Source organism: Falco peregrinus, chromosome 4 (genome assembly GCF_023634155.1).
Source record: "Falco peregrinus isolate bFalPer1 chromosome 4, bFalPer1.pri, whole genome shotgun sequence".
Taxonomy (NCBI): domain Eukaryota; kingdom Metazoa; phylum Chordata; class Aves; order Falconiformes; family Falconidae; genus Falco; species Falco peregrinus.
The window spans coordinates 109,845,478-109,872,535 of record NC_073724.1 but is presented as its reverse complement, the minus strand read 5'-3'; the positions used below and the strand labels follow the sequence as shown (position 1 = coordinate 109,872,535).

General features: G+C 48.9%; 1 protein-coding gene across 3 annotated transcripts; it reads left to right on the top strand.

Annotated features, from left to right (window-relative positions):
• Positions 1 to 19: 19 nt before the first annotated feature.
• ENDOD1 (endonuclease domain containing 1) lies at positions 20 to 22,948 on the top strand. Of its 3 annotated transcripts, XM_013305263.3 has the most exons (4): positions 20 to 40; positions 11,080 to 11,148; positions 15,191 to 15,728; positions 21,524 to 22,948. In XM_013305263.3, exons 3-4 carry the CDS (start codon positions 15,435 to 15,437, stop codon positions 22,655 to 22,657), a joined length of 1,428 nt encoding a protein of 475 aa, XP_013160717.3. In that variant the 5' UTR covers positions 20 to 40; positions 11,080 to 11,148; positions 15,191 to 15,434; the 3' UTR covers positions 22,658 to 22,948. The 3 variants fall into 3 exon arrangements, with proteins under 3 accessions (XP_013160717.3, XP_055658570.1, XP_055658571.1); XM_055802595.1 differs by lacking the exon at positions 20 to 40 and adding an exon at positions 1,509 to 1,725 and having other exon boundaries at positions 11,080 to 15,728; XM_055802596.1 differs by lacking the exons at positions 20 to 40; positions 11,080 to 11,148 and adding an exon at positions 18,325 to 18,440 and having other exon boundaries at positions 15,611 to 15,728.
• The last annotated feature ends 4,110 nt before the right edge of the window (positions 22,949 to 27,058 follow it).

Here is a 27,058-nt window from a genome sequence, read left to right as displayed (position 1 = left end):
GAGGAGGACTTACCATAGAGAGGGCTGGCGGGACTGTCAGGTGAGGGAGGCGAGTGTGTCCACCTTGATGGCTACCGAGGCGGAAGCGAGCGCTGTGGCAGTGTTGCTGCCTGCGTAGCGATGGTGGCCTTGTCCTACTGGTACAAGAATTATTCATTTAAAAGAAAGAAAGAAAAAATAATTCTAAATATCTGTAGTGAGAAAGAAAGACTTTGAAAAACAGAGGATGTTTGTTAATCCTTACAAACTGTTAACAGAACATGGCCTTGGGAGAAGGAATAGACACCATAAACACATCAAGCTAAAAGGTTATAAGATAAGCTCAAGGAGAATCAAATGACTAATGAGACTAAACAAATTTATTTCACCCTCGAGAAAAGGAAAGCCTCCTACTAACAAAGCCTCCTCCCCACAGAACATGTGGGGTGAAAAAAAAAATGCTGTACAAAGGCTTGTAAAAACCGATGAAAATGAAGTGTCACTAAATGTAATTGTAAACAATTGTTCAAGGTGCATAAAATGTTTTACCATACGTTAAGAGAGGGGCTATCTTTTACCATGCGCTAAGAGAGGGTGATGAGGTGCATCACCACCAACACCCACCTCTGCGCACGCGTGCCATAAACAAATACCTTGACTCAGTGCGTGGATCTTGCACACAGGGTGAAGAACCCAGATTTGGGCTAACACTGCCCTCCTCCTCCTCAGGCTGGGGTCAGGCAAGGTCACCTGGGAGCAGGTTGCTCAGGGGCCTGACCTGCGGGCTGGGGCTTGCCCTGGGAGAGGGCCTTGCCCTCAGGTGCCACCAGGACATGGCCCTGCGCTGGTCCTGCCTGGGCGAGGCCTCCCCTTGGTGGCCTGCAGGCTCGCTCTCGGTATGGCGGGGACCAGGCAGGCCCTGAGGGAAGGCCAGGGGACAGTTAGGCAAAGGGTGAGGGCTGAGGGCATACTGCAGCCATAACTGAAACCTACTGGTATGAGCCACTGTCAGGTCTTCTCTCACAAATTAGCTCATGAATAGACTTTCAAGTTGCGTATCTCGGAGGAGTCTTGCCCAGAGGCTGCTTGCTTAATGTAGGAGGCCAGGGAAAAGGCGATGTATTAGTTATATGAAACAGCACTTTGTGGCTTCAGAGTGCTTGCTCTGGTTGTCAGTGCAAAGAGCAATGAGGGAGTGGCTGTGGAAGAGGGAAGGGATTAAGGAGATAGGGTTGGGAACCTTGTAGGGATGATGGGGAAGGATAGAAACAATGGCTGACAGAGCAAGAGGGAATGCCTCAATCATTCTTTTTGCTCAAAAGTGTGTATTAGCAACATCAGCCTAAGCCCAACTGTTAGTCAGCGAGTCATCCCCCTCCCTTACAAAGAACTCCTTTACGTAGGAGTGTATTCATTGCTGTCTCTGTAAAGAAGGCAAAACGTGAATGAGTATCACTTTGGGATTAAATTCCCCCTCTAAAAATGCAGTTCCTTTCGTGCGTTTTATGTTGCTTTTAGATGTATGTTATTATCAAACTTCTGTGAATCCACATGAAGGCATGTGGAGTGAAAGGCTCTTTGATGTATCTGCGAATTAACATGGAATCATTTTCCCGAGCGCTCTTCACCCAAAGTGCAATTTAGAAGAGAGCCCACAAGAGGCCCCCAAAGATGTTGCTAGTCAGAGCTACGGCAACGGCGTAAATCGCACCCTTGGGGTCAGCAAGCCATCAGAGAAAGCACTTGGTATGCAAAGAAACCACTTTTTTTTTTTTTCAACATCTCATCATAAAGATTAAGCTTCACTCAGAAGTCATGTAAATAGCAACAATAATTATTGTGTCATTTCCTAAGAGCCACACCTGTCAGTAACTAAGTATCCACTGTTTAATTTCCTTATCTGCTCAGTCTGCATCCTGTGAAAGGGGCGTATGATTTCTTTCACTACAGGCAGTTTAGACTCAAGGTCAAACCTCGCAGAGGAGGCTGGCTTCCCAGTCAGATGGTCAGGAATTCAGTACTGTTGAGTTGCAGATCACAGCAGCCTGAAATCAGTGCATCATCCTATGCTGGTGGGTGTTATTCAGAGATTATAAATCTGTGGACTTTAAATCAGAAGGAATTGTTACACTAATCTGACTGTGGTGCAGCAGAATGTTGTGTTTTGCTCAATAATCTGTCCTGAAGGCAAAGCCTACTGTTCAGCTGGAATATCCATCTGGTGGAAGGTGTCAGGTCTTAAAGACCTCATGAACAGAACAGACTCCTGCTGTTGAGTTAGAGTAAATAGCAAGCATTCTCTATGTGGAAGATTACTTGAAGATGGAAGCTAAAAATCTAGCACAGTCCCTGCTCTGAACAGATACAATGATTCTTTGAATAGTAAAGGATTGTCTTAGTGTCTTTGGAAAAAAGTTCCCCACAACCCTAAGGTGCTTCCCTTCCCCTGTCTTGTGCGTATCAACATGAAGTACAAATAGCTACAGATGTGTTTTATGATCAAGGGTTTGGTTTCCTTAGAAGACTTGGGCACTAAAGAAGGATATTGGTAGAACAGAGGTGCCTGAGTCCAGACTCTTGAAAACCCCTATTTGGTCTAGTGGCAGAGACACCTAACCTTCACAGGTCCACAACTTCTGGATTTAAAGGTCTCTAAACATATGGAGTTTTGCCCGATCTTCAACTTGTTTTGGCTTAGTCTAAGAAGTTTAGCATCATGCTCTCACTAGGGCCTTACATATATATGTCCCCCAGCTCAAGTGCTGAGAGAGCTTTCAGTTCAGTGAGTATTCTCAGAGCATGTCCAGCACTCACGGATGTCACTACCAGCCTCTCAGCCCCTCTGGGGCACATCCTACAGCCCTTTCATGAGCAGGGCTGACCCCGCGTGTGGAGAATCATTGAACCATCAGTCAGGCAGCTGTAGGCTGCTTTGATATTTCGGGACGTTCTGCCCGAGTTGTTGAAGCCGACTAGCTGAGCATAAGGGAAGGAATTAAAGATTCATCGAGAAAGAGAGCATGTATGTAGAAGGGAGCACCAGTCAATTTCAGTGGTACAGCTGGCAAGTGGGAATTCCTGGATTCCAGGATTATGTATTAAAATGCCATCAGATAATGCAAACAACCAGACAATAACAAAAGCCCAGGTCTTCCCCCTTCGCATGGCTGCTCTAATCACAAAACATCTCAAGGCTGAAGACTTATTTCTTCCTGTGGCATGCTAAGCTTTGGATCTTTGCATACAGCAATGGGCACCAAGGATGTCCTCAGTTACTTCTCTGCTGAGCAATTTGGCCGTGGCAGCCCTTAGAAAGGTATTGCGTACTGTGTGGAAAACATGAAAAGTTACCACGTCTCTTGATAATTTCCTCCAGTGATTAATTATCCTCACAGTTTAAAACTGCACTGTATTTTTAATTTCAGTTGGCTTTGTTCCCAACCATGGGTGCCTGTTGTGCCTTTCTCCGGTAATTTCAAAAGCCTATTTTCTCACCAGGTGTTTATACTTTGTAATCCAGTCTTGCAACTGCCTTTGGATAAGGTAAACAGCCTGGGCTCTTCTGGTCTCTTAGAATTGTTTCTTTCCTCCCACCAAATTACTCAAGGGCTTTTTCTTGCTCTCTATCCAATTTTTAAACATAAAAAGAACTATTTCAGCGTCAGCTCCACTAATGTGAGCTCGAGAGAGAAAATCTTTCTTCCCCCAGTTTTCTACATGGTTGTTTATCTATTTGAGGATCACACTGGCCTTTTTACTCACACCACTACACTGAGTGCTTGAGTTCAGATACGTGTCCATCATGACTTTTGAGTCCTTCTCAGGGTTGTTGCTTTCTGGATTAGAAAATTCCGTGCAGTCTTTGAGCTGAGATGAATAAACATGTTTGGCTGTGTTACAGGCATCTGTCTTGAAAAGAAATTCCTTGCTGATGTCACTGGCATGGCCTCTTAGTTACTATCCCAAATTCTTTTTGGTACCTGCACATATTCTCAGTGCAATCTTGTATTTGCTTGTGGATCACACCAGAAGACCAATATTCTTTGCTTATCTCAGTGCTCTAGGGTGCAGGTCTCTCCTAATACTGGTCCTTTTCTGAGAATATTGCAAGACTGCAAAAGACGTCGCATCCTGAAAAAGAACAGAAACATTTATGAAAATCTTGTGCCTATTTGGAATCTTGTTAATGTTTTTCTCATCTACTTCTTGGCCTGTAGCGTTATGAAGATTGCTTATGTTCCTAAGGGACTTTAAAAACTTCCTCTTAGCCTTGCCAATGCAGGGATTTTCCCCCATTTCCTGTGTCATTTTTCTGTTCTTTAAATCTTCTCATGTATACTCTTTGCTGTCTGGTTCCCCTTTCTTCCATCTGTAACATTACTCTTGATTGTTGCTTTTCACTGGTTGTTTCTGAATCCAGACGGGAATTTAGTGAAGGCAATTTTCTTTCCTGAATTTTTAGGTCTCCCCCTGTAGACTCTGGGGCTATCTTCTGCCCACCCTTAAAGCACAGCATCAGGGCGTGCATTCACCTCTTTCAAAGCAGCGTGGTGGTACTGGGAACATAAGCATTTTCCACCAGCAGGGCAGAGGTTCGGTGCCAGGATGGAAACCTCCCAGCTTGAATTTTCCCCTTGCCTCCCTTCCTGTAAGAGCCTGTCTTTTGCCATCCGGGGCACAGCTTGCATGGGCTGAGCAGCAGTAAACCCCATTCCTGCTTTGGAGAGGCTGCAGCATGTTTTCTCCCTTGGGACACTGTGTGCTTTGAAGGATCATGCCTCCTGGCAGAGAAGATTGTCAGGAGGGGAGGCTTGGTGCAGGAATGCTCAGCATCTGAATGGCAACCTTAAAAAAAGTTTGTGGGAAGTTGCTGTTTCCTTGATTGGGAAAAGAACAGAGGCTGGGCAAGGCTGTGACTCAGCCGGTGAGTCAGCAGGGGCTGCTTTCCGATGAGGCCATCATGGAAAAGCTCTCCATCACACCCTTCCTGCTGCCATGGGACAGTAAAAACCTTGTGCTGCTGTTCCTCTGTGCTCACAAAGTCATTCCGGCCCTTAACCTCTTCCCCGCTGCCTCCCACTGCACCATCTCTCCAGCTTTCTGCTTCTGTGCTCCACCCCATCTGGGCTGCTGTCTCCTTTTGTGCCTTCAGTGCTCCGATCCCAGGTGGATTTAGTGGGTGTGAACTCCTGCTTTGCAGCAAGGGAGAGACCTTGTGAATTATTCACGATGGAGGAAGAATCCCGGGAGTCAGCAGGTGTTCCCTGCAAGAAAAGGCACAGAGTGAGGACCTGATCTGGATCCTGCCTGAGGCAGTGATGACCTTCACCAGACACTGCAGACTGTGGTTCTTTTGCTAGCCATTAAACAAGCTGGACCCGTGCTGCAGGTCTGACATACTGGGTTTGAATGCATGGTCTGTTTACTGTGTCTTTCTCTGCTTCCCCATGCGCGCAGTTTTCCACTGAGATTCCAGTGCTCTTTCAACGTGAGACATGATGTCAACCAAAAGGCACTTGGGGATGTGGGGAGGGAGGGTGCCGGAGGAATGAGTGACGCCCCGAGACACACTCAGCTCATACTTCCTGGCCTCACAGTCTTGGATGCACGCTCAGCTCCATGGAAGCTTTCTTGTTTCTACTGAATTTTTTTTTTTTTTGAGCTTGGACAAAGCAAATAATTTTAGTCATGCAGTATTTACATTCAGGCGAATGGCCAGGACATACCTCTGTCTATGGTTGCATACACTGGTAACCAAAAATGTGCCACTTTTATTTATTAGCCAAACATTTCTACTAATAGCTAAGCTAATTTTATCCTTTTCTTAATGCTGGCTGACGATGACTCATTCTGGCTGGGAGGAGTCTCAGCAGCCAGGTGCCCAGACTGAAAAAACAGCTTTCTATGAAAGGAAGGGCCGGCAGTCAACGCACCACAGTAGCTCTGGCTCTGGACCTGCTCGCTTTCTCTCTGTCTTCTCTATGTAGATGTGGAACAAAGGAAACTCTGAAGTATTCCACAAGTGAGCTTGTTAGGTAGGATGGAGTGGAGATGCATTTGTCTCTGTAAGAGCCAGCTGCAGCTCTAACTTTTAGCAATAGCATCGAGAACTGGTACCCATATCGCTCTGTAAGGGTTTTTTTCTCAGTTGTAGTTCTTTACCAGTGTTTTCTGCCTGAGTTAGACCTCAGTTTATGTGCTATTCTCCCTTAACTTTAGGGTTACTCTCACAGGGCTCCAGGTATCTAGTCTAGGCAAATCTTTAAGGATCCTTTTCTGTTCAGTGGACAGTGACAGGTTCCTCTGGGAGATGATTTGCTCGCTTGTCTTGGGCAGTGTCAGAAAATCATGCCCTGTATTTCATTAGTACATTATAAAGGCAGGCAGAAGATGTTGAGTTTACAAGGTAAAACAATGTGAGTGGTTTTGTTCCAAATATGAGGTTAAATTAGATGAGATCCTTCTGGATTTAAAATTTCTATTACTGAAAACTTCAAGATGCAGTTATGTACTTTTTATAAATGGGGCTGTAAGGAATCGAGCAACCAGTGTGAAAACACAAAATCTCCTAGTTTATCTCGAGTTTCCAAACCAGGAATATAAGGAAGAGTTTATAAGAAGAGCAAAACAGCCAAGTGTCATCCTGACCAAGTTAGAACAAAATTCAGGTTCCTTTCCAGCAACATCTTGGCAGTTCAGTCCTCAAACTCATTGAAAAGAAGGTAAGCCATAGGCTCAGTCCCCACCCTCTCCAAAGATGCCATATGATTGTACCATGTTTTCCTACCTAAGAGGAATCTAGCTGATGTCAACCAGCAGTGAGTTCTCTCAAGCACTGTGATAACATTTAGTTATCTTTCAGTTACTAAACTAGCACACTGTGCAAAGGGTTCACCCAGTAGAGAGGCAATTCTGGCTCTGGGAGAGTTTTAACCACTTGCATTGTTCAGTTCGGACGTGGGCAGAAGTGAGTTTACTCTGATTCAGATGAAAACAAAGAACAACAGCTTGGAAAACAATGAACTCTTGACCCACAATTGGGACCAACCAGGTTGATTTTCCCTTAGCTCTTGACTGCAAATACACAGTATTTTAGCTGCTGAGGCCTCAAGGGAGCCTTTTGCTTATGTGGGGCTGTGTCAGTACGGAGGGCTGGTGCTCAGGAAATGGGTATTTTTTTCCCAGCACAGCCACAAGCCTGGGAACCTTGAATAACCCCCTCTCCCCAAGTCCTGTGCATTTTCTTTTTCATAAAACCACAGAAAATGGACCAAAGGCTTTTGCTCTGCGATCTGTACATACAATATCCCATATAAAAGCAGGCTATGACATTTGATTTCCTGTATTACAAAGCCCAGAGGGCTTTGCCGTGTAATTTGACTGTCACTTTTATTTGAGCTGGACTTGTACACTGAGTTCTGCTGTGGGGCACATACTAGGGATGAGGCAGGCTTCTTCTACGAGATCAGTAACCATGACTGAAGCCCCTCCTAGATGGGTTAAGCCTGGCAAAGTTTGTTCCCTTCCTGGGTTTTGATCTGTGTTTTGGGGGTTGGGCAAAGGGGCGGGAGGTATTCATCTGAAGTTGAAGTAGTTAGTGCTGGTTAGGAATGTCAAAACCTGATTGGCAGAGTTGGTTGGTTCAAGATTTGTGGTGGCCGGTTCCTTCAGCTGAACAGGGAGCTCCACAGAAGGTGCAAGCAAAGCCCTACTTTGCAGAAGCAGGTGGCCTTTTGAACAGGGTGTTGCATGCTCCCCTGCAGACTCAGGGCACAGCGAGAAGGCGTGTACTGCAAATGCATCTGCAGACGTGCCTCATCTTGGCAAGACTCTGCCTGTTTCTGTATCATTGTTCCTGAGGATTAGTAACTGAAACCAAACTTCACGTTCCCCTCCCCTCCCTTTCCTGTTCTCCTTGGCCTGTCGCCTGCCATGAGCGTGGTGCAGGCAGCCACATCTCATGTCTGTCTCTACAAAAACATGCACATGAAGCAGCTTGTCATCGCTCCTATCCAGTACTACTTTAGCATGCCCTTAGCAACTTTATTTTGCCATCCTTGTAGGTAAAATTTTAAGTAGGAATAGAGGGAGGAGTCCTGGTCCTCTGCAAGGTGCTGCATCCCACTGGTGGGGAGTCCCACCACACCACAGCGGTTCAACAAGCAGCTGTGGAGGGAAGCACAGATGGAGGTGGTGCCTGTGGGGGTAGAGCTTGCACAGGAATGTTTGGCGTGCTATGAATGTGCATTCTGCACTATTCATATCTCTCCCCCCTTCAAAATTTCATTGTGTCGGAGCCTGCCTACTCCAACAACTCCAACTTCTGCAGTCTTTACCAGCTATGAGCTCCGTAAGTGGTGCTAGATGGGCCTCAAAGCACTCCCCATCAGGTGTAAGGATGTTCGGTTAGAAACACATGGAGGGGTTATGCACTGCCTTGTGCTAGGGGAAGGGTAGAGGGCTGGGGTGCTGTCCAGAGAGTTCATTTGGGTGCTACACGGAGGAGATCAACAGCGCTGTGTTGTGGCATGGGCGCAGGGACTGCTGCTGAGAGGCACTGTGAGCGGTGCGGTCCAGGCTGGACTGCAAGTCCTTGCTTTTGTGCTTTCACTAAAGAACTAAAGGACAGAAGGTGTTTCACCTTGTGACTTCGTGAATAGGTGACTATTTGTGCAAAGCTGAATAGCAAGCAGCCCAGGGCAGCAGGACAGTGACTAGCGCACTCTTACAGGAGTGAGGCTGTTGGCTCCAAACCTCTCTTGCCTCCTGATGGAGGAAAGACTAAAACCTCCTAGATGCTGGTACTAAGCTTAAGAGAGAGCGAGAACAAAGTTATCTTTCTTGAGTGCCTGCAGCCAGGAGAGGATTCATGGCTACAGATCTTGAGGGTATGCAGGCTTTTAATTCTCTTTGCGAAGCAGTGCTGAAGACTTAGATTTTGTCATGAGTGGCTGTCTAGCTTACTAGGGTCCCTGGGTAATGTGCTGGCTTCTACAGTTTCTGTTGTGTATCCTCTGGGGAGCCGTTAACGCCTACTCTGAGGTCTTGAGCTTTACTGCTTGGAAGGAGATTTAGACATGAAACACGACAGCACTGAAGCTGAGTGCACCCTGAGTATCACCTGATGAACCAGTGTTTGTTTGGGGACTGGCTGCTCCTCAGCCGGGTATATGACAAGTGTTACACAGCCACAGACGAGTTAATACCATCTCCCAAGAAAGTAAAGTCAGACAATTACACAGCAGATCCCAGCAGAGCTGCTGCAAAGTCCGGCTCTTTTCTTCTGAGCTGTTTTTGAAATAAGGAGGCTCCCTGGTCTGTTCTGCAGAAGTCTAGGGATTTGCATTTTTAATTTAACCTGCAGTCCCAGCTAGCTACTCGTTTATTTAAAGCATTAATTTAAGGCCAGTACTTCCTTCCACCCTACTGTCAGTTAGTGTGACTAAAAGCACTGCTGCTTTTGTTTTGTAGAGGAAATACTTTGTCCTGGCTGTCATACACAAATGCTGTTCTGTGAACTCTAAGGGCAGAAGCTGTGTGCTGTACTCATGGCAGTGACGGGACCCCCAGACTGGTGATTGTGTTTTTTACATCTGAATCTTTCCCCAGACAGTACTGGCCAAGAAGCAACACGTGGAAAATATGATATTACATTTACGTCTAGCAGCAGCTGCAATATGTATTTCAGTAGCAAGGCCAAAGTCTGAAAGGAGCATGGAGGAAGACCTGTTTGCTCTTCCCCCATACAGCCAACACACTTGATTTTTCACAAGGCTAAATCCCTGTGGTGACAGGAGCACGTTAGGTCCTGCCCACGGTTTGTCTGACCAGCTGCTGACATCCTGGGCTCACTTTACAGCCAGTGCAGGGACAGAGGCACACCTGGAGGATGCCGTCTTGCTCTCACCTGGCCGTGTAGGATGATGCAAGTCACACCCTTGTGGTGCCTGCTTCTCTGCTTTGGCGATTGGGATGACTGGGCTTCATGTGGGCATCTCCACTGCTGATCTGAGTGGCATGGAGGGTGTCAGAGTCAGGGAGCAGCTGGAACCTCACCTCCACCTATCAGGTCTGGCCAAACAATGCAGAACACCCCACTTCTCCTCCCACTGCTTGGTTCCAAAACGCAGTGGTGTAACTGGAGACAGGCAGTCCTGGGTGTGGCTGCTATCTTGCCTCTTGATTAAAGCTTCTGAATCCTGCCAGCAGGTTTAGCTTTCTCAAGAGTTACGGCTTTCTCATTCTCTCTTCTGAGATGATGCAAGCCTAACAAGTCTGTACCTCTAATTTTGTTCCCATTCATCAGTCTTCTGTCAGTGCAGGCTGTCGGGAGCTGTCTCACACCTTGTTTTCAGGCAGCACCTAGCACAGCGAGTTCTCAGCACTGAGAGATTTGCACCGCACTTTTGAAAAAATAAAATATAATAACTAATAAGAAGTCAGTAATAATACCTAGAAGAAAAGCATGCAAGTGGGTAACTTTCCTGTCCCAAACAGATTTAATGTGTGACAGAAGTGTTGTGGCTCTGACCAACTGACAATCTGCAGAACAAAGGCCATTACAGTTGAAGCATCAGTTCTTTTATTGTGGTTATTAATTGTATTTAAAAGCATCTCTTGATTTAAAGAATGAAAATGTTGGAGCTTTCAGCACATCTCTAAATAACTTGTTTTGATAGTTAATAATTTTCACTATTAAAAACCTTGCCTAGTACTGCTAATCTAAATTTATCTTACTTCTGCTGTCAAGCATGGGATTGTCATTGTACTTCTTTCCAACAGCCTGAAGATTAACAGAGATCTCTTGAGGCTGAGGGCTGTGGTAAAGTGCCAAAGGATATACCCTTTGGACTGTATTAATTTTATTCAGTATTTATGCAGTGCATTTGTACTTCATGGTTTACAAGGTCCCTGTCAGACTCCCACTGGGCAAGTTTTTGTACAAACCCAGAACCTGTCCTAATGGTGTTACCACCCAGAGAGCAGTAAGTTTGAGTGCTTCATCATTACCAGTGATCTTCCTCTGACTGTGCACCGCGGACAACCTCTTCCGTAATATTATGTTTTAAACCCCCTCATCTTTTTCTCTTCTGATTTTAGCTGTGACACAACTTCGAGGCATCTGCTGGCTGCAGTGATTGAAGACTGTGAGTGTGGCCAGGAGGAAAGGTAAGTGAGGAAGCAGAGGACCCAGATCAGCACCTTTGGCTCAGAGTCTGAGGCAGTTAGCGGCCTCTCACTGGCCCACTCTTGTTTGTGAGCATCAAGGCAGATGGTGAGCAACAAAGCAGCAGGGTTTATGGTGAGCCATTCCTCACCAGCACACAGAGCACCACGGAGAAGGTGCAAAGACATCTGTGTGAACACCTATCAAGTAGGCAGCAGAGACTGGTATCAAGACCTGGCTTAAGATGGGAATCAAAATCCAACAGCATGTTGCTATGCAATTCCCCAAAGAGTTTATTGTCCTTCTGCCTTCCTGGCCCTTGAATCTCTTAGTTTTCATAGGAAGATTGTTTTGCTCCTGCTTTTCTCCCTAGCTCAGCAATGGGCTCTTTTCCCAGAGCAAGTTTTTAAGCTAATTTCAAAAAAAGGCTGTTTCCCCATGAGACATTGAGGAAGCAGTTGTGCTCTCTGACGTGCCATGGCACGCCTGCGGGCACTGCTGTGCTCCAAGCTCAATCTGTGGTACCTCCACTGAATCAGGTGGTGTCTGTCCAGTGGGACTTCTTGCCCTTACAGACACTTTTTTTCTTCCTTTCCTTCTCAGAAGAATGGGACAGTCACATACAGCACTGGGGGCCCACCCAGAGGTCATAGTAGGAGACTGGAGATCTGGCCTGGAAAAATATTTGGAGTCAAGAATGTTTTGAAAGACTAGACTAGAGGGGTCAGGCATGTGAGGAGAAAGATTTGCTATTTGTAGCAAGTCCAGTGTCAGCTATGTGAACAGAGAGACGGGGCTGGAGCTGCAGTGTGGGAAAGCAGGCAAACAAGCCTGGCAGCTTCTTTATGGCTAAAGGGTTTGGATGCTGACATGCTTTTCAGGTTTGTTTTGCAGGGAGGTATTCTTTTCTTTGAGACATTGGTCTCGGTGCTTGAGACCCTGGGGGAAGCGGGAGACTGGTCATCCATGTCAGGTCAATGAAGATGGATGAAAACCTCCTTTCATTCTCCTTTTCCCCCTCTTCCTCCTAATGTTTTCTCCTCATTTTCTTATCAAGGAGACAGCTTTCCTCAGCTTGCTCTCATCTCCTCACTAGACCCATCACAATCTGCCTCTTGGGTTTCCTCTCACATATTTCCATTCATTTTCCTTCTTAACCTTTCCTTAGTATGCCAGTTTTTAAAGAATGCAGATGATTCTCAACTCTAATTTTTGTCCAATACCCTCCTTTTCCTCCTGGTCAACACCAGTTTCTGGATCCTTACTCTTTTCTTGCCCTCCCCTCTCGCCAGTTTCTCTGTCTTTAATTTCTTTTCTGTCATATGCTTTATCTCCAGTATTCCTTGCAAAATCTGTGCCCATACAGCCTATTACCTGCAGCCTTGCCTATCGTCCCACACACCTCTGCCTGCCACTGAGAGATCATTTTCTCACATGTCCCTTAGACCACATCACCTGCCTCTTTGCATCTTCCCTGGGCTCCCTCTGCTCCATCATGTCAAACATCATGCCTGCACTGCTGGCACCGCTGGGCTTGTTGCACTGTCACCCCTTGGTGGGTTTGGAGGAGGCACCCCCAGATCCCATGAGGCCATACCGCCACCACCAACTCATGCTGCCCACTTCCAACCCAATGTACATTTTGCCAGAGGCCTTCTGCTCACGTCTACAGCCTTAGGGCTGTTTTGGATTTGATCTTAATACTCTCTTTGGCATCAGTCCCTGTAGATAACACTCCCTATCACTGTCTATAGTCATCACTCCCTGTGATGCCTATAAAAACGTGTGATAGCAGATAAGCTACCAAGCAGAATTGTCAAAACCTCTGACCAACTCCATCTCACCGTGTTTGACTCCTTTGTCTGTCTGTGATCCCTTGGCTGAGAGTATGATCCTCCTGGGGCATGACAATCCTTTGGCCTTTATCTTCTCGGCACAGTGAGTGCCACAACATGATCATGGCACTAGTCTCTTTAGTAATACTGATGTTGGTAAGAACAGAAAATTACACATAGCTCCACATTCAAGGGGTGCAACAGCTCTCTTAAATTAGATAGAAACTAGAAAGGGGCCTCGCCTGGAGAGAAATGGGATTGGGAATGAAGGAGTGGAACTCCATGGTGGCTTTCACACTGATGCTCTTCGTGGGAGATGAGAGCCTGAGGGTCTTGCTCTTCAGGCTGAGTCAAGGGTTATCTGTTTTCTGGTAAACACAGAGCTAGATAGGCAGGCAGACCCCAGCCTCACAGACTGAAAGGAAAGAGCTGCTCAGAGTTCCCAAAAAGCAGATTAGGAGCCCATGAGGCTCAGAAGACAGCTTGGGGCTGTGCATCCGATGAGACGGGTGCTGCTTTGGTGCAGGACGTTGATGAGCAGATCCAGGACAGAGGCAGGATGTTTCCTGGTGGAAGTCATCAATCTGTTCAGCATGCTGGTCACTGTTACGCCCTTCTCGAGACACCTCATACTGCTTTTTCATTGGATTGGGACCATGCCTATCCTGAGGTGATGTGTGTCAGTCTTGGAGTGAGGTGTTTAAAGGCAACACATGGCCTAGGTTTGGCTGGGGAGCAGGGCTTACCACGCTTGTGAAAATATTTTCTCCTGCTACTCAGGTAATTGCAAGCCTGGGACCAGGAAAACATCTAATAGCTGAGGTTTAGGTTCAGTTCTTGATTTCCCAGGAGCCTTTTTACATCCAGGGAAAAGAATTTTTAAGCCTGTCTTCTGGAGCTGCTGTCTTCAGGTCAGGCTGTGTCTGTGTTTTCATTTCTATAATTCTTCGAGAACATGACTAATGCTTCCTGTCAGGGCTGGGTGACCAGGCATCTGCCCGGACCAAACCCAAGCCCACTTATTATCTGTTGTTCCCCAGCCTGTCCAGCTTGCCTTGTCTCCCCCAGCTGATAACACCACACCAGGAGATGCTGATGTATTTTCTTGCCTTGATACTTCTAGAAGTCATCCTTACACAGAGGAATGATAGTCTTATTTTAGTGCTTTTACAGGCTGCTTCTCTGCCCTTGTGCAGGCACTTTAACCACCCGCTGTACCATTTCATCATTTGCAATATAAATTACTCCTTTGTCATCTGCAAAGCACCTATGGGTTGGTAGCACTTGGAGGTTTTTGGTTGGAAGTCACACTATAAAAGGGACCTGTGTCTTATTGGCACCCAGAATTTTTAAAGTTGTTGGCAACACAGCTGATCATATCTAACTTCTTGGGTGGGAAAATGCACATTTTCTTGACTCTGGGGAAGTGCTCTGCAGTCTCCTTTGCATCCCCACTATTCTGAAAATACTCATTTTCCCAGTCATTGAAGGAACACAGCCTTTTTTTACCCAGCAGTAGCCAAGGTATGATAGCATAAACTCAGAGCAGCAATTTCATTCCCTTTAGGTAGTTTTTTTTTGGGTTTTTTTTTTTTTTTTGTCCAGTTCTATGGTTTGGTCAAAATATTCAGACGTGGGTGTTGATGAGGGGCATGCGATCCAAGGGTCTTCATCCCTCTGTCTCTTGTCAATGTCTTCTGAGGGAGGTGGTACTGGAGGGTTTTGGGTGCCCCATACAGCTCCAGGAGAGGCAGGAGGAGGACGCCTTTCCGAGGACGCCTTTCCCAGGCACCTCAGCAGCACATGGTTGCCAGCAACAGTGAGGACAAACACCCCGAAAGGGGCAAAGCGGGTTCCCAGCAGCTCCAGTATCCTGCCACCTCTCTTCTTCCTCTCCATCTCCCTTCCTCTCCCCCTCCTTTGGCCGAACTCACAGCTGGAGTGGGCAGCTAACACCTTCTTCAGGGCGGTGAATCTGACTTTGCAGCATCCCCCCCTGGCAGCCCCAGGAAGATTTCTGGCTGCGACTGCCAAAATTCCTGCCGGGGACTGTGCTGCAATGCAGCACACCACACCCCCGCGGGCGCGCAGCCCCAGCCCGGACAGCCGCTGCTGCTCAGCCCTAGCCTTGCGCCGACGGCGGCTTCCCTCCTCCTCTTCCCGACGAGCCCGGATGATTCCAGGTTGCTTTTGGCATTCCCTCCTGCAGGCGGTTGGCGTCCGCAGCGTGTGTCAGCGCAGCCTGGCGCACGGTCGGCTCCCCAGCGCTGCGCCTGCAGAAAGCGCTGGCTCCCCGCAGGGATCGGCTCTGGTTTCCCCTCTCGTTTCCCTCGCACGCTACACCCGAATTCCAGACGCCTTCTGGCTGCGCTGCTGCATGGACTCAGAGCCCAGGTCCTTTGCCATACCCAGCGGAGGCAGACGGGGCTTCCCGCAGCTCCAGGGAGCGGACCATGGAGACATCAATTGTATTTTTGCTTTGCATCTCAGTTTTCCCAGGCTTTTCCCAGGGCAGAGTTGTTGGAGAGGATGAAACCGGTTTTGCTGAGTGTAATATGTTCTTCTCTGGACAAGTCCCGCCCGAAGGATTTACAGAGCCGTTCCACGTGAAAATCTGTCAGCAATACAACAAAAAGCCACGCTTCGCAACCCTCTACAGTACTAAAGACAAAATACCTCTTTATTCAGCTTTTAAGTATACAAAGCCAGGCCAAAATGAGGAGGAGAACTGGCTGGTGGAGCCGCAGGTAAGTCAGCTTTTCCTTCGCTGTAAAACAAATGTTCCTGGAGAATGTTTCCTCTGGGGTGAAGCTGGGGCTAGGATTTTGCAAAGAAGGCAGGAGCTCTGCTCGTGGAACTTCTTCCCATATTAATTTAACACAAGCAGAACTTATTTTTGTGCTTGGAACTGAGCAAACAAATAGTTCCTTGTCCCACAGGGCTTATAATGAAAGCTCAGAGACTGCTGCATGTGATGTGTAATGCCAGGGGAGAGGAAAGGCATCTTTGACACCAGCTGATGCGTCTGTCCTGCCTAGCCGGCTATCGCGGGCAGGGAGTACTGCTGGTGGGTAGCAGCGTTAAACATCGCAGTGTCAGGCTGAAGTTCGTTCTGTTGCCAGTGTTATCACAGTGTTGATAAGAGTTCTTTCGCTTCGCTGCACAGGGATAAAACATCCATTTGTGGTTTGCCAAGTTGACTCTGCAGCTTTTTGTTGTGTCCCTGTGTTGCAGACTCCAGTAGGGAAATGTGTCCTGGAATGTGCAGGCTTCAGTCAGGTCAGAAGTGTGCGGTGTAAAATGAATTTTGCCAGAGCCTCAGTGGTTTCTGTCTCCCCTGACATTTGGCATGTTTAAGCAAGTCCTACAGGCTGTTAGATTTAAAGGAAATGCTTAAAAAAATTGCTGGTGCCCTAAGAGAACACCCACGCTTTACCTCTCTTTTTTTGCCATGTTTCAGGTTTTTCAGCAGTGGTCACGGGGAATTCTGTAGCAAACATCAAGCTACCCACGTGTATTGCGCTCAGGAAAGATTGGCAGTGTGCGAGAGTGCTTGGTCAGGGTGGGCATGGCTGCAGGATCAGAGCAGCGCGTTGGGAGTAGGGCCCTCAGGTGCTGGGTGGTGGATGTTGCCAGAATCAAAGCTCCCCCCTGTCCTGGGAGAATGGCTGCTGTACTCATTTTCCTCATGCGGGGTGATGAGATACTAAAGCCGCAAGGTCACAGGCAGTGAAGACAGGAGGTCCTATGTCCCTGTCTTCACTTTGGACTGTCCCCCTGCTCTCTGGGCTGGATTTTGAGTTGCAGGAGTTCCCAAGGGCCTTTTGATCTGTTCTCCTTCCACTTCACAGATGGCTGGGGGGTGTGTGTGTGTGCATCTGCTTGCCCTTTTAAAACAGAGGGAAGATTTTCGCAGACTCTGCCGTTACGGAGTTGAGGAAGGGTGGTAAGTTTTCAAAGCACAAAGACGACCTAGGGGAGCAAAGATCTTTGCTCAGTGCCATGGAGGCAGCGAGGCAAAGTGGCAGAAATTAGGTCCTTTCCCATTTGCTTTGGCTACTGACACCCTTTGTCACCTTTAGCTGCCGTATCTCCTCCTGCTCCTTGTGGTTTGACTCACCAGACCTGCCCAGGCAGGCCGGGAAGGCGTTCCTGCGATTGAGCTGTGGGCAGCCCCTCCACAGCAGCTTCAGTTCTCCAGCACCTCCCTCCACCTGGCTCCCTGGCCCTCCCCGCCCCACCCCTCTTCACCCCTCACCTCGTCATCGTCCTTGCTAGCACTCTGGAGCCCCAAACCGTGTGCCTCCTGCCACCAAAACCTACTGCAGCCCCAGAAATAATTGTCCAAGTGCTACTGGCTCCTCCAGAGCACCCTTATGCGTTACTGTGGGCCTGTTGTTAGTCTACACTAATAGGTCCCCTTTACCCATTGCTGAAATGCAGGTGTCTTAGAGGTGGGAGGTAGCAGCTTTGCAGTTCACTGGAGGAACCTCAGCCTGAGACACAAAAACTACTAGGAAAAAAAAAAAAAATCTGCAGAAGAATCTGTGAGAAGAAATCAGGACTACAAAAAATTCCTCTTACTCAAGAAATAAGCACGCACCCCTCTGTCAGACACTGCCACACCAGATCTGGGAGGAGAAAGCGGGGAAGAAATTTCATACTCGTTATGTGTGTTCCTATCAAGGCTAGGTCAGAGGGTTAGGAAAGGTCGGATGGCTGCTGAAGGGAACCCGAACTCTTAGCAACAACTGCTCTGCAGCCTAGTCGCATGAGGTTATATTGCCTATTTTGTGATTTCCTCACTGAGACGGGGATAGCCAGGTGTAAGCAGGCTTTGCTATACAGCAGCGTGTGCTTACGCCTACGTGCACGCACGCGGAGATTCAGACACACAGCAAGCAGAAAGAAATCACCATAAAAACACTCAGCCCTCTGGTGAGGGCCTCAGGGTTCTCAGATTTTTTGGGGGGGATAACGATGTAAGTGGTGAGGGCACTGTCTCACTCCCTGCGTGCCTACCTCCTCAGGAATGTCGGCCTGAGAAACGAATGCCCGATGTCGCACAGAGGCAGTAACTGGGTGAGAAGCGCGAGGAATGTTAGTTCCGCCCACTGCCAATTGGCAGCTGGAAACGGCGAATTAATTCAGCAATTAGTGAAAAATTAGAGAGCAGGAAGGGTAGGCTGATGAGCAGGGTACTGATGGGACTTCCTCAGGCTCGGGTCTGAAAAATCTGCCCTGCCACAGATTTCCAAGGGGTTGAGAGCAACTCACTTAGGTGGCTTTCACCTCATGCTGTTTCAGTTGTCTGAAAACCTGTGGGTTTTGCTCTTTCTGTAGCTTAGCGAGAGATGGAAAACTCCGGAGTTGCTTTTTCTGTCCTAACGTGTGAAGGGCCGTATGAATTACCTTGTGTTTTCATTTGGTTGATGGCTACCAGCGGCCAGATGACCAAGGTAGGATTTGCATTGCCCAGCTATAGTATAGCTACCTCTGAACTGCTCTTGCCACCTCTCTTGTTTGACAGTCAAAAGAAACAGGTACTTCTAGAGCCACTCATGTGAATGTCCTGCAACAGAAGCCTTGGGGTAAGATGCGTTGCGCCTCCTCCCTGAGAAATGAGTCCCACGCTAATGTTGGATGAAATATTTCCACTGCAATCAAAGGCGTCAGAGTGCCTGAGGCAGTAGCAAGGGGAGTGGGATGCTGAAGTTCACCTGGGATCCTAAGTACTAGGGTGGGGAAGGTGGGAGGTAACAGCGTCCTGCCTTGTGAAATGACCACGCTTGATGGAAGCCGCCTGTGCTAATAACTGTGTGGCCATACTTCTAATCCCCCTCTGTCCCTTCTGTGAAACTGCAATCCATGCTTTATGAAAAACATCAATATTGTTAGGTGCTCACATCCATACAGGTGTTCAGATGTATAATTTATTTTTAAATCCCCGTCCTATGAATGATGTGTTTACCTGGCTGTTTGCATCTTGCCTTCAGCTGTTCCAGGTTGTTTGGACAGGTGGCTTTGTGGCTGGCCCCGTGAATGCAAATATGCTTTGATAGTGACACAAACCAAAAGTTTTTTGAAACAGTGAGGAAAGGTAGCTTGCAATGCAGATTAGATGCAGTGCTGGAGACAGCTTGCTTTTGGGGCTGAGCTGGAGGAGGGACAAAAACATCAGTTACATATGAGTTATTACAAACCATAATATGAGTTATTATAAGCATAACTCAGTGATGTCAGAGCCTTACACACAAACAGCACACAGCCACATTTTTATCATGTTCTGTTTTAATTGCACCTAAACAATCCCAATGGTATGTGCAAAAGGCTGCAGCTGAAGAGGTAATTGGGGACATATTTTCTTGATAGGCAGCTCAAGGTTTGCATGCATCAGCTCGTAAGGAGGGAAAATTACATTTATATCATCTGCTCCTTGTAGGCTGGGAATCTCTGCCGGGAGGCAGAGCCGACCCGTCTTGGGTCTGCATGTCCTTGTGGTGCAGCAGCAGCCCTGCCATGGGAGCGAGAGTGGATGAGGGGTCAGCAGGTGTGTCAGGCTCAGAAGGGCCTTAGCATGGAGGGCAGTTCCCAGGCATAGCCTTGCACCTGTGCCTGCTTCCCTGCCACCTGTACTGTGGGATTAATCGCACCGGGTGCTTCCCTTGTCCCATGGCATAACACTGTCATCTCATCAGAGCAGGGAGAATTAGTTGTGGGGACAGGAAGGGACAGTGATTTTGTGGAATGCAAAATGTCTGGCCTCATCAGCCAGCTGCAGGGCGTGAGGTGTCTGAGCAAGAGGAGCAGAATAAGGCAGAAGAGCCTTCTTTTAAGTGGCGTATTTAGAAAAAGCTGTGACGTGTGCATCAGCACATAGGACTTGCTGTGATCCTCCTGGTCCTGAAGCAATAAAGCATCAGATGCTCCAAAATGAAGTGCAAGAAACCACCTTAGCAGGAGGTGGGAGTAACGCAGCCCTCTGCAATGGCCAGCGTTGGCACTGTGGCCGGCGTTGGCACTGTGACCAGCCTTGGTGCAGAGGGAGCCCTGAGCCTGGACTGCAGGGACCTGGCTGATGCAGACGGCCAGCCAGAGCTCAGTTCCCACAGTGACGGTGACGGATAGCTGCTGACACTTGCTGGCACTAGCCCTTTCACCCTGACTCTCAGCACAAGCTGGTGCAGAGCTGTGGAGAGGTGATGCAGCACTAAGAGGATGCAAACTCTGGGTAAGGTTGCAAGGACGTAGTTGGACGTCTGTCCAAGTGCACGGCAGGGTGGCCAAGGAATGAGACAGGATGACTGCAGAGTGGTTCAAGGTAGATTATGAACTGTCTGACATAAATGTCTCCAAAGTACGTATTACATAGTGCAGTAAACAGTCTACAGGCCAGGAGCAAAGACAGCAGGTTTAACTGGGCCAGCACAGTGCTGGGAGCTGAGGGCCACACAGCCTCTGAAACACAGACTGCAGGAGGCAATGACTGCCAGAGACTCTCTGCCACCCCCGAGCTTCTACCAACACACTCACCCTCTAATATGGTAAATAAAATGAGGATCCGGCACAACCCCTCGGGGCAGCTGCAGGCAGTGTCAGTAGGAGTGTCTGTAAGGAGGAGTGTCAGTAAGGAGCAGAGCGAGCTGTGGCCACCCAAGAAAGACCTGAGCATGATGCCCTGGCATTTAGCACTTGTGCTCTGATTGCTTGTTACCTCCCCGTGCATGGCTTGGTGCGTGACTCCAAGATGAATTCCTGCTGGAGCAATTACTACCTCTGGCTCCGTGGCATGGGAATGGCAGACATGAGCAGGTAGCACAGATTCCATTAAGGACCTGTGGTGATGGTATCTTCACCCATGTTATGCCAGGAGCTGTGTGAACCATTAAAGGTGTGGTTCAGACTATTAGTGACATGAGGTTCAGACTAATGACAAGCACTGAGGGAGCCCTAGGAGCTCATTGCCGTGTCTGTGTTCAAGGCAGGGAGGTTCAGGTCACCTGCCAAGGTGCCTGGCTTCATTTTGGCTTACACAACCAGTAGTGAGAGGTAAATGCCTTTTCCAGGCATTTTATATACCATGAGTTTTTATCTTCATGGCTTGGATTTGTTAGTTCAGAGGGACTGAATTAAGGTGCTGTGGTAGGTGCTTAAATGAACTGGAGCTACCAGCAACATAGTAGGTGAGAACAAGGCCATCTATTGGTCTTAAAAATCTCTTCCAGAAAAAAAAAAAAATCGCAAGTTAGAGGCTTGATGCAGGGTGGCTGGTGAGATTCTGGTGGTTGTGTTGTGCTGTGGACCAGACTGGAAAGCTGCAAGCATCCCTTGCAGCCTAAGCCAAAGTGTTTGGCAGGGCAGCTAAGGAGAGCATATGCTCCTCTGAAGTGGTACAAGGAAAATAAGGAGGCAGTGCAGGATGTGGTCCGAGGCAGGGTGTGTAGCAGCAGTCATAACAGAAAATATACTTCAAGCCCCATTTCACATGTTGCTTTCTAGGGAGGCAAATTGCACCCAGTAACTCCTTTCTCTACTATTTCAGATAGATGATCCAGAAAATGACCTGCATGAGATGGTGCATGAAGCCGATGTCATTGGCACTGTGGCCAGCCTTGGTGCAAATCAAGCCCTGACCTCAGACTACGTGGGCTCCGGTTATGAGAGAGGGCTGCTCAATCCCAGCTTGCTCCATGAGGAGGATTTCCAGATGGCCACGTACACACTCACAAACGCTGTCCCTCTGAGCCCATCTCTGAGCAAAAGTTGGCACAGAGATATCAGGAGGGTAGTGGAGCAAGCTCTGGTCCCTCACTGCTCCAGGAAGGATCATCTGTATCTCCTTGCAGGCGCAATTCCTTCCAGTGTCCGAGTTAAAGGCAAGGTGTCGGTGCCAGAGAGCCTCTGGCTGGCAGCCTGCTGCGATGGTCCAGAGGGATGGTCCCTGGGACTAGTGAAAAAAATGAATGATGAAAACAGCCTGGTGGACCTCATGGTGGGAGAGCTGGAGAAGCAGCATCTATCAGGAGTTCACTTGTTCAAAGGCAGCTGTGGGAAAGACAAGCAAAGCCAAGAGAAAACAGAAGCAATACTACAAGCTCTCAGTCAGATCCACTCTGGAGATCAAGCAGGAACAAGTGACAACCAGGAGGCCCAAGACAGCGGCTTGGTGAGAAGAGTGGCTGGCATCATTGCTACCCCTTTTATCAAACTTCTGGAACTCCTCATCTACGTGTTTGTGGAGCTGGTGAAATTTGTGTTTTATTTCCTGTGGCTTGTTATCAAGCGGGTTGGTGGTACAGTTCTGGATGGAGTCTACAGCCTGTGGAATGGGGTGGTGTCCTACCTTAAAGCCATCAGCATGGTGCTCATCAGCATCCCCTATGATGTGGGGAGGGTCATTATCAACATCTTCCTGGGCTTCCTGCAAATTGTTCAAGATGTGGCAACCCTAACCTACAGGATTCTGCGCATCCCTGTGGAGTTTGTCCTTCACCTGGCTGCTTTCCCTTACCACTCCATCTGCGCCATTCCCTCTGTCCTCAAAGACCTGGCCATGGGCATCGGGGGCACCTTCTCGCTGGTCATCGATGCCACGGCTGCACTTCTGCATGGCTTTTACTACCTGGCTGGTCACATAGTCAAACGGTTTGTTCCTAAAGGCTCCTCTGATGACTGATAGGGATGGAAACCAAGGCTGCAAGGACACGGAGTGAAGGAGGAGTGGGGCAATGCTTTAAGATACGTGGCCAAACGCTGTCAAATTTGTTCTGGTATTTATTGTAGTGACATTAATAATAATGAACCAACTGGGGAATAACAGGGAGGGCTGAGGTAATGTTGTCAGGGGTCACCACCATTGTAACTCAAGTTCTGTCTGTTGCAAAGTGTTCGGGTTTTATCGGTGCAGGCCACAAAGTTTCTGTGATTTTCAGATGTCAAGATGCTTCCTCTGGAAGATGCGCACTAACTGTGGTATGAGGTTTATTTCTTTCCGGCTTTGATAACACTGAGATCTACACACTGGCGGTGATCTCTGCAGAAGCCCATCCCTACCCGGAAGGAGGTGGTGGTCAGGGGAGCCTTTCAGTTATGGAGGGTTTTCCAGGACCTGGAGAAAGAAGGAAGCAAGGGTGCATGAATTTGGAGTGGGAAAACAGCAGGGAGAAGGGTGGGATGGGGACAAGGTCCTGCTGTTGGTTGCGCTGCTTATTGCCCTGTGGTCCCAGTGGTAGCGAGGATGCAGCTGGGTGTATCTCACAGCTGTCAGGCCATTCCAGGCAGCTGAAATCACATGGATCTCGCTGTCAGGAAAGACCCGTTGCTTGTTCTTTCACATGGTGGGAAAACACTTTCCATTAGACATACCAAGGTCATCTTCCCCTAACCCTTCCTTACTGTCTGGTGACCACTGAAGGTCTAAGCCCTGAAGCTTCAAGATGTGGCATTCCCTGAAGGTCTAAGCCCCTGAATATCTCAGCCCTGAAGCCCTTGTGCCTGCTCTGAAGCCCAGCAGCACGCAGGAGGCACGCTTTTGGCTTTGAATCAGTTGCCACCTGCCCTGCCTCCCTTGAGAGCTGCCAGCTCCCCAGGCATGCAGTGGTATTTATGTAGCTGAGATCTCCACAGGGGATGGTGCCCAGGCTGGCCATGGGTAACACCACAGCCATCCTTCTGAGGCTCGTTTTGAAAACACACCTGGCTGGGGAAAAATGATCCTTCTGGGTTTCCCGCTAAGGCAAAAGAAAAGTAGCTCTTCCCACTGGGCTGGGTTGGCAGCAGGGATGTCCTTATAGAAAAGGGACATGGGAGAAGAGATTCATGGGGAGCATGGGGGGGTGGGGTGGATTTTGCTGCTTTCATGTGGATGTTTTCAGAGCCCCTACCCAGAGGTAGAGTCGGAGTAGGGCAGGAGCCAGCCCCGGGCAGGGCAGGTGGGTCCCCTCAGTGCTGTGCTGGGAGCAAAGCTGGCCTGAGGGAGTCCTGCAGTGAGGAGAGAAAAGGCAGAGGGAATAGGATACGTGTGATGAGTTACTTGCACTTGGAGGTCCTGGCAACACTCGTAGAAGGGGCATTTTCCACCTGCGATAGGAAGAGAGGTCTGCACGGCTGTCACAGCCGCAGGAACCAGCACGGCCAAGCTCAAACCGAGCCCTAACAGCAAAGCCTTTTGCTGGACGTTTCCCCTCCTCAGGCAATTGTGGAAACCTGGAGGAGGAAAAAAGCAGTTGTGTTGCCTCTGTCTCCCAGTCCACCTGGTATTAACGCACAAGCAGACGCTTTTAATATCGGAGGGGGACGCAACCCCTCTTCTGCACTGCTCATCCTCTGCTCACTCCTCACCCCTTCTCCCTGCTGGCATGGCCCGGGACCTCCCACATCTGGGACACCAGAGCTGGGACAGGCGTGAGGGCTTTGCAGGGGACCATTGGATGTTTGCAGCCAGAGGAAGGGCACAGGGACACCCGCTGGTGCTGGAGGAGGGCACAGGGTCGCTGCCCTTCCCAGGGCTTGGCTCAGTGAAAGGCTTTGGATCTCCTGGTGCAGCTGCCTGCAGGAGGGAGGCTCTCAGTCTCAGCAGTGTTCACTCTGGCAGGACTCCAAGAGGCATTTGGGAATTCTACGCACACAGATCCTTCCTTTCACCCCCACCTCTGTCCCACCTTCTGATGCCAGGTTGGTTGTGGACACCTGATCTGCCATAGCATCCCCTAAGGAGTCCCAGGGGTGTGCAAGCCAGTGCTGCGATCCCCATAGGGGGTCTAGCAGTGCTGTGTTGGTGGCGGTCAAAGAAAGTCCAGTTACTCAGCGTGGCAGCTTTGCCTCTCTGCCTCGTGCTGCCTGCATCAGAACTGAACTGGGGTGGACTGTTCCAGCAGGTAAAGGAGATTTGGCTGGTTCATGATGGTGACAGAGGGTCGTCTCCTTAGCTCAGGGGCTGCGTTCGATGCAACCAGCTGTGTGCGTGTATCCCAGACCCAGCACACCCTGACCAGATGGCCCCCCATTCGGCAATGATGCTGATGGGATCACTGGGGATGCCAACGACGGAGATGAAATGGGGAGGTGGTAGGATGAGTGAGGAGAGAGGATGGCTCCTCATGTCAACCTTAGCAGCCCACAGGTGGTTTGTGGAGAAGGGGGCTGCCTGCAAGCAGCACCGGCTTTGTTCAAAAGGAAAGGCAGCTGTTGTGCGCCTGCATGGGCGTAGGTGGGTGAAGTCAGTGGTGTTTTACAAGTTCCTCCTTTGCCTTGGAGCTGTCAGTTCGGGGATTTGGGTACAAGGGACAAAGTCCAGGTCACTACTTCCAGCAGGCAGGCAGCAGCCTGAGGATGCTCTCCAAAGCAAAACTTGCATCTCTGCCTACTCAAATGTGCCTTCCCTGCTGCAGAGCCAGATGTGAGGCTGGTTTCCCACTCCTTCACAAGACCCTGTCCCAGCCCCAGTACTCCTCTCAGGCTACATGGCAGCCACCAAGGCAGGAGAGCAGCCAGCTCAGGTCCAGGAGATGGCAGGGTGGGGGGACAGGGGTGCCAGCCTGGAGGACGCAGGGTCCTCAGCCACCTCTGAAGGCACGTGTGGTGGCCGTAGCTCTCAAGTGGAGCCCAAGCATTGGCGAGGAGGGAGCCCCCCCCTCCCCCGCCCCAGCTGCCTGTCTCGTGTCTTCTGCATTGCCTTATCTCTGACCCATCTTAGCTGTGCAGTGCTGTGCAGCAGCCAGTGACATACTTCCCAAGGGTCCTGGATCCAGAAGAGCATCTTCCCACAGCTTAACCCAGCAGCCCTCACAGCCCAGCTCCACCAGCATCTCCAGTGCACCCCCTGGTCGCAGTGACATGGGAGCTCGTGCTGAGAGGCTACCAAGGTGAGGCACCTCAGGAGCTCTGTGTTGCTGCATCTCCATCACCGTTGCTACCCAGCCTAGCACAGGTCAGGCCAGCAGGTCTCCGCGCTGCAACTGTGTCTTCTGACTGCAACTGAACAGTCCTTGAAATCTAAGGGGCTACAGCACTACGGGATTTGGGCAGATGTGGAATAGTATTATTAAAATTGTCTTAGCATGCTCGGATTTCAAATGCTAAGAACCACAATTGGCATGGGGCATTTTTCTTCTGTGCTGCATGTCTGAGCAGGTGATGGGAAACTTGCCTCCAGTGCTGAGCAATTATTACAGAACAAGCAACACCCTGCTACAAACTGACTATTGTTTGAGCTATCATTCTTATCTGGGCATGATTGATGGCCTCTGAGCTTTAGTCTATCCTTGAAAACATATGGCTTCAACAAAATAAAAGTTCCAAAGAGGGGCTGGTATCACGTTTCTGTCACAGTTGCAAACAAGATAATGCAACCTGGGGTGCCCTGACCAATCAAGAAAGCACCAGCAGCACAGTTGTTCTTTGTTACGGCTTGACATCTGATTATTAATGGCCCCTTTATGCTTTTAAAACACCTTTCCTTTCTCAAACCACCTTAAAAGAGTCAAGTCATTAAGCTGCAGAATGTGTAGGTAGAAGCTGAGGGTTGCAGGCAGTGAATTTAGCTCTGTGTGTGTGTCGGAGGAGGGAGGGAGAGGGGATGTTCTGCTCCTGAGCTGCAGTGAGATGCACCTGGGGTGCAGCACAATGGCCAGTTTTGATGCAGAAAAAAATCACGGCAGGATGGTTCTTCCAAGCTGACAGGGAGAAACTCTCTCTTGTGCAATGCTGTTCCCTTGACTGGTTTTATCATAAATTCTTTAGAAAGGAACAAGCCCTGCCTGAAAGTGGCCATTTTCCACCACTGACATTATAGAGATCCTGGGATGAGTAAAGCAAGTGTTGGCACCTGCATTTTGCAGATACATTTCTTTGAGCAGATGAACCCCTCCAACAGAGTCTGTGTTCTTCTCAGGTCTGCAGAAACTGAGGAGACACTGGCACAGGTTGCCCAAAGAAGTTGTGGATGCTCTGTCTTTGGAAGTGGTCAAGGTCAGGTGGGATGGGCAATGTGGTCTAGCAGAAGTTGTCTCTGCCTCAACCAGATCACCCAACGCTTCGACACAGGGGTCTCTGCACCTCGAGGTGACCCCTTGTCTCT

What these genes read in the sequence shown, in the direction of transcription:
- ENDOD1 (XM_013305263.3), top strand. Translation starts at nt 15,435, where the DNA reads ATGGAGACATCAATTGTATTTTTGCTTTGCATCTCAGTTTTCCCAGGC. An exon ending in ACTGGCTGGTGGAGCCGCAG is followed by an intron (nt 15,729 to 21,523) that starts GTAAGTCAGCTT and finishes CTACTATTTCAG; the next exon opens with ATAGATGATCCAGAAAATGA.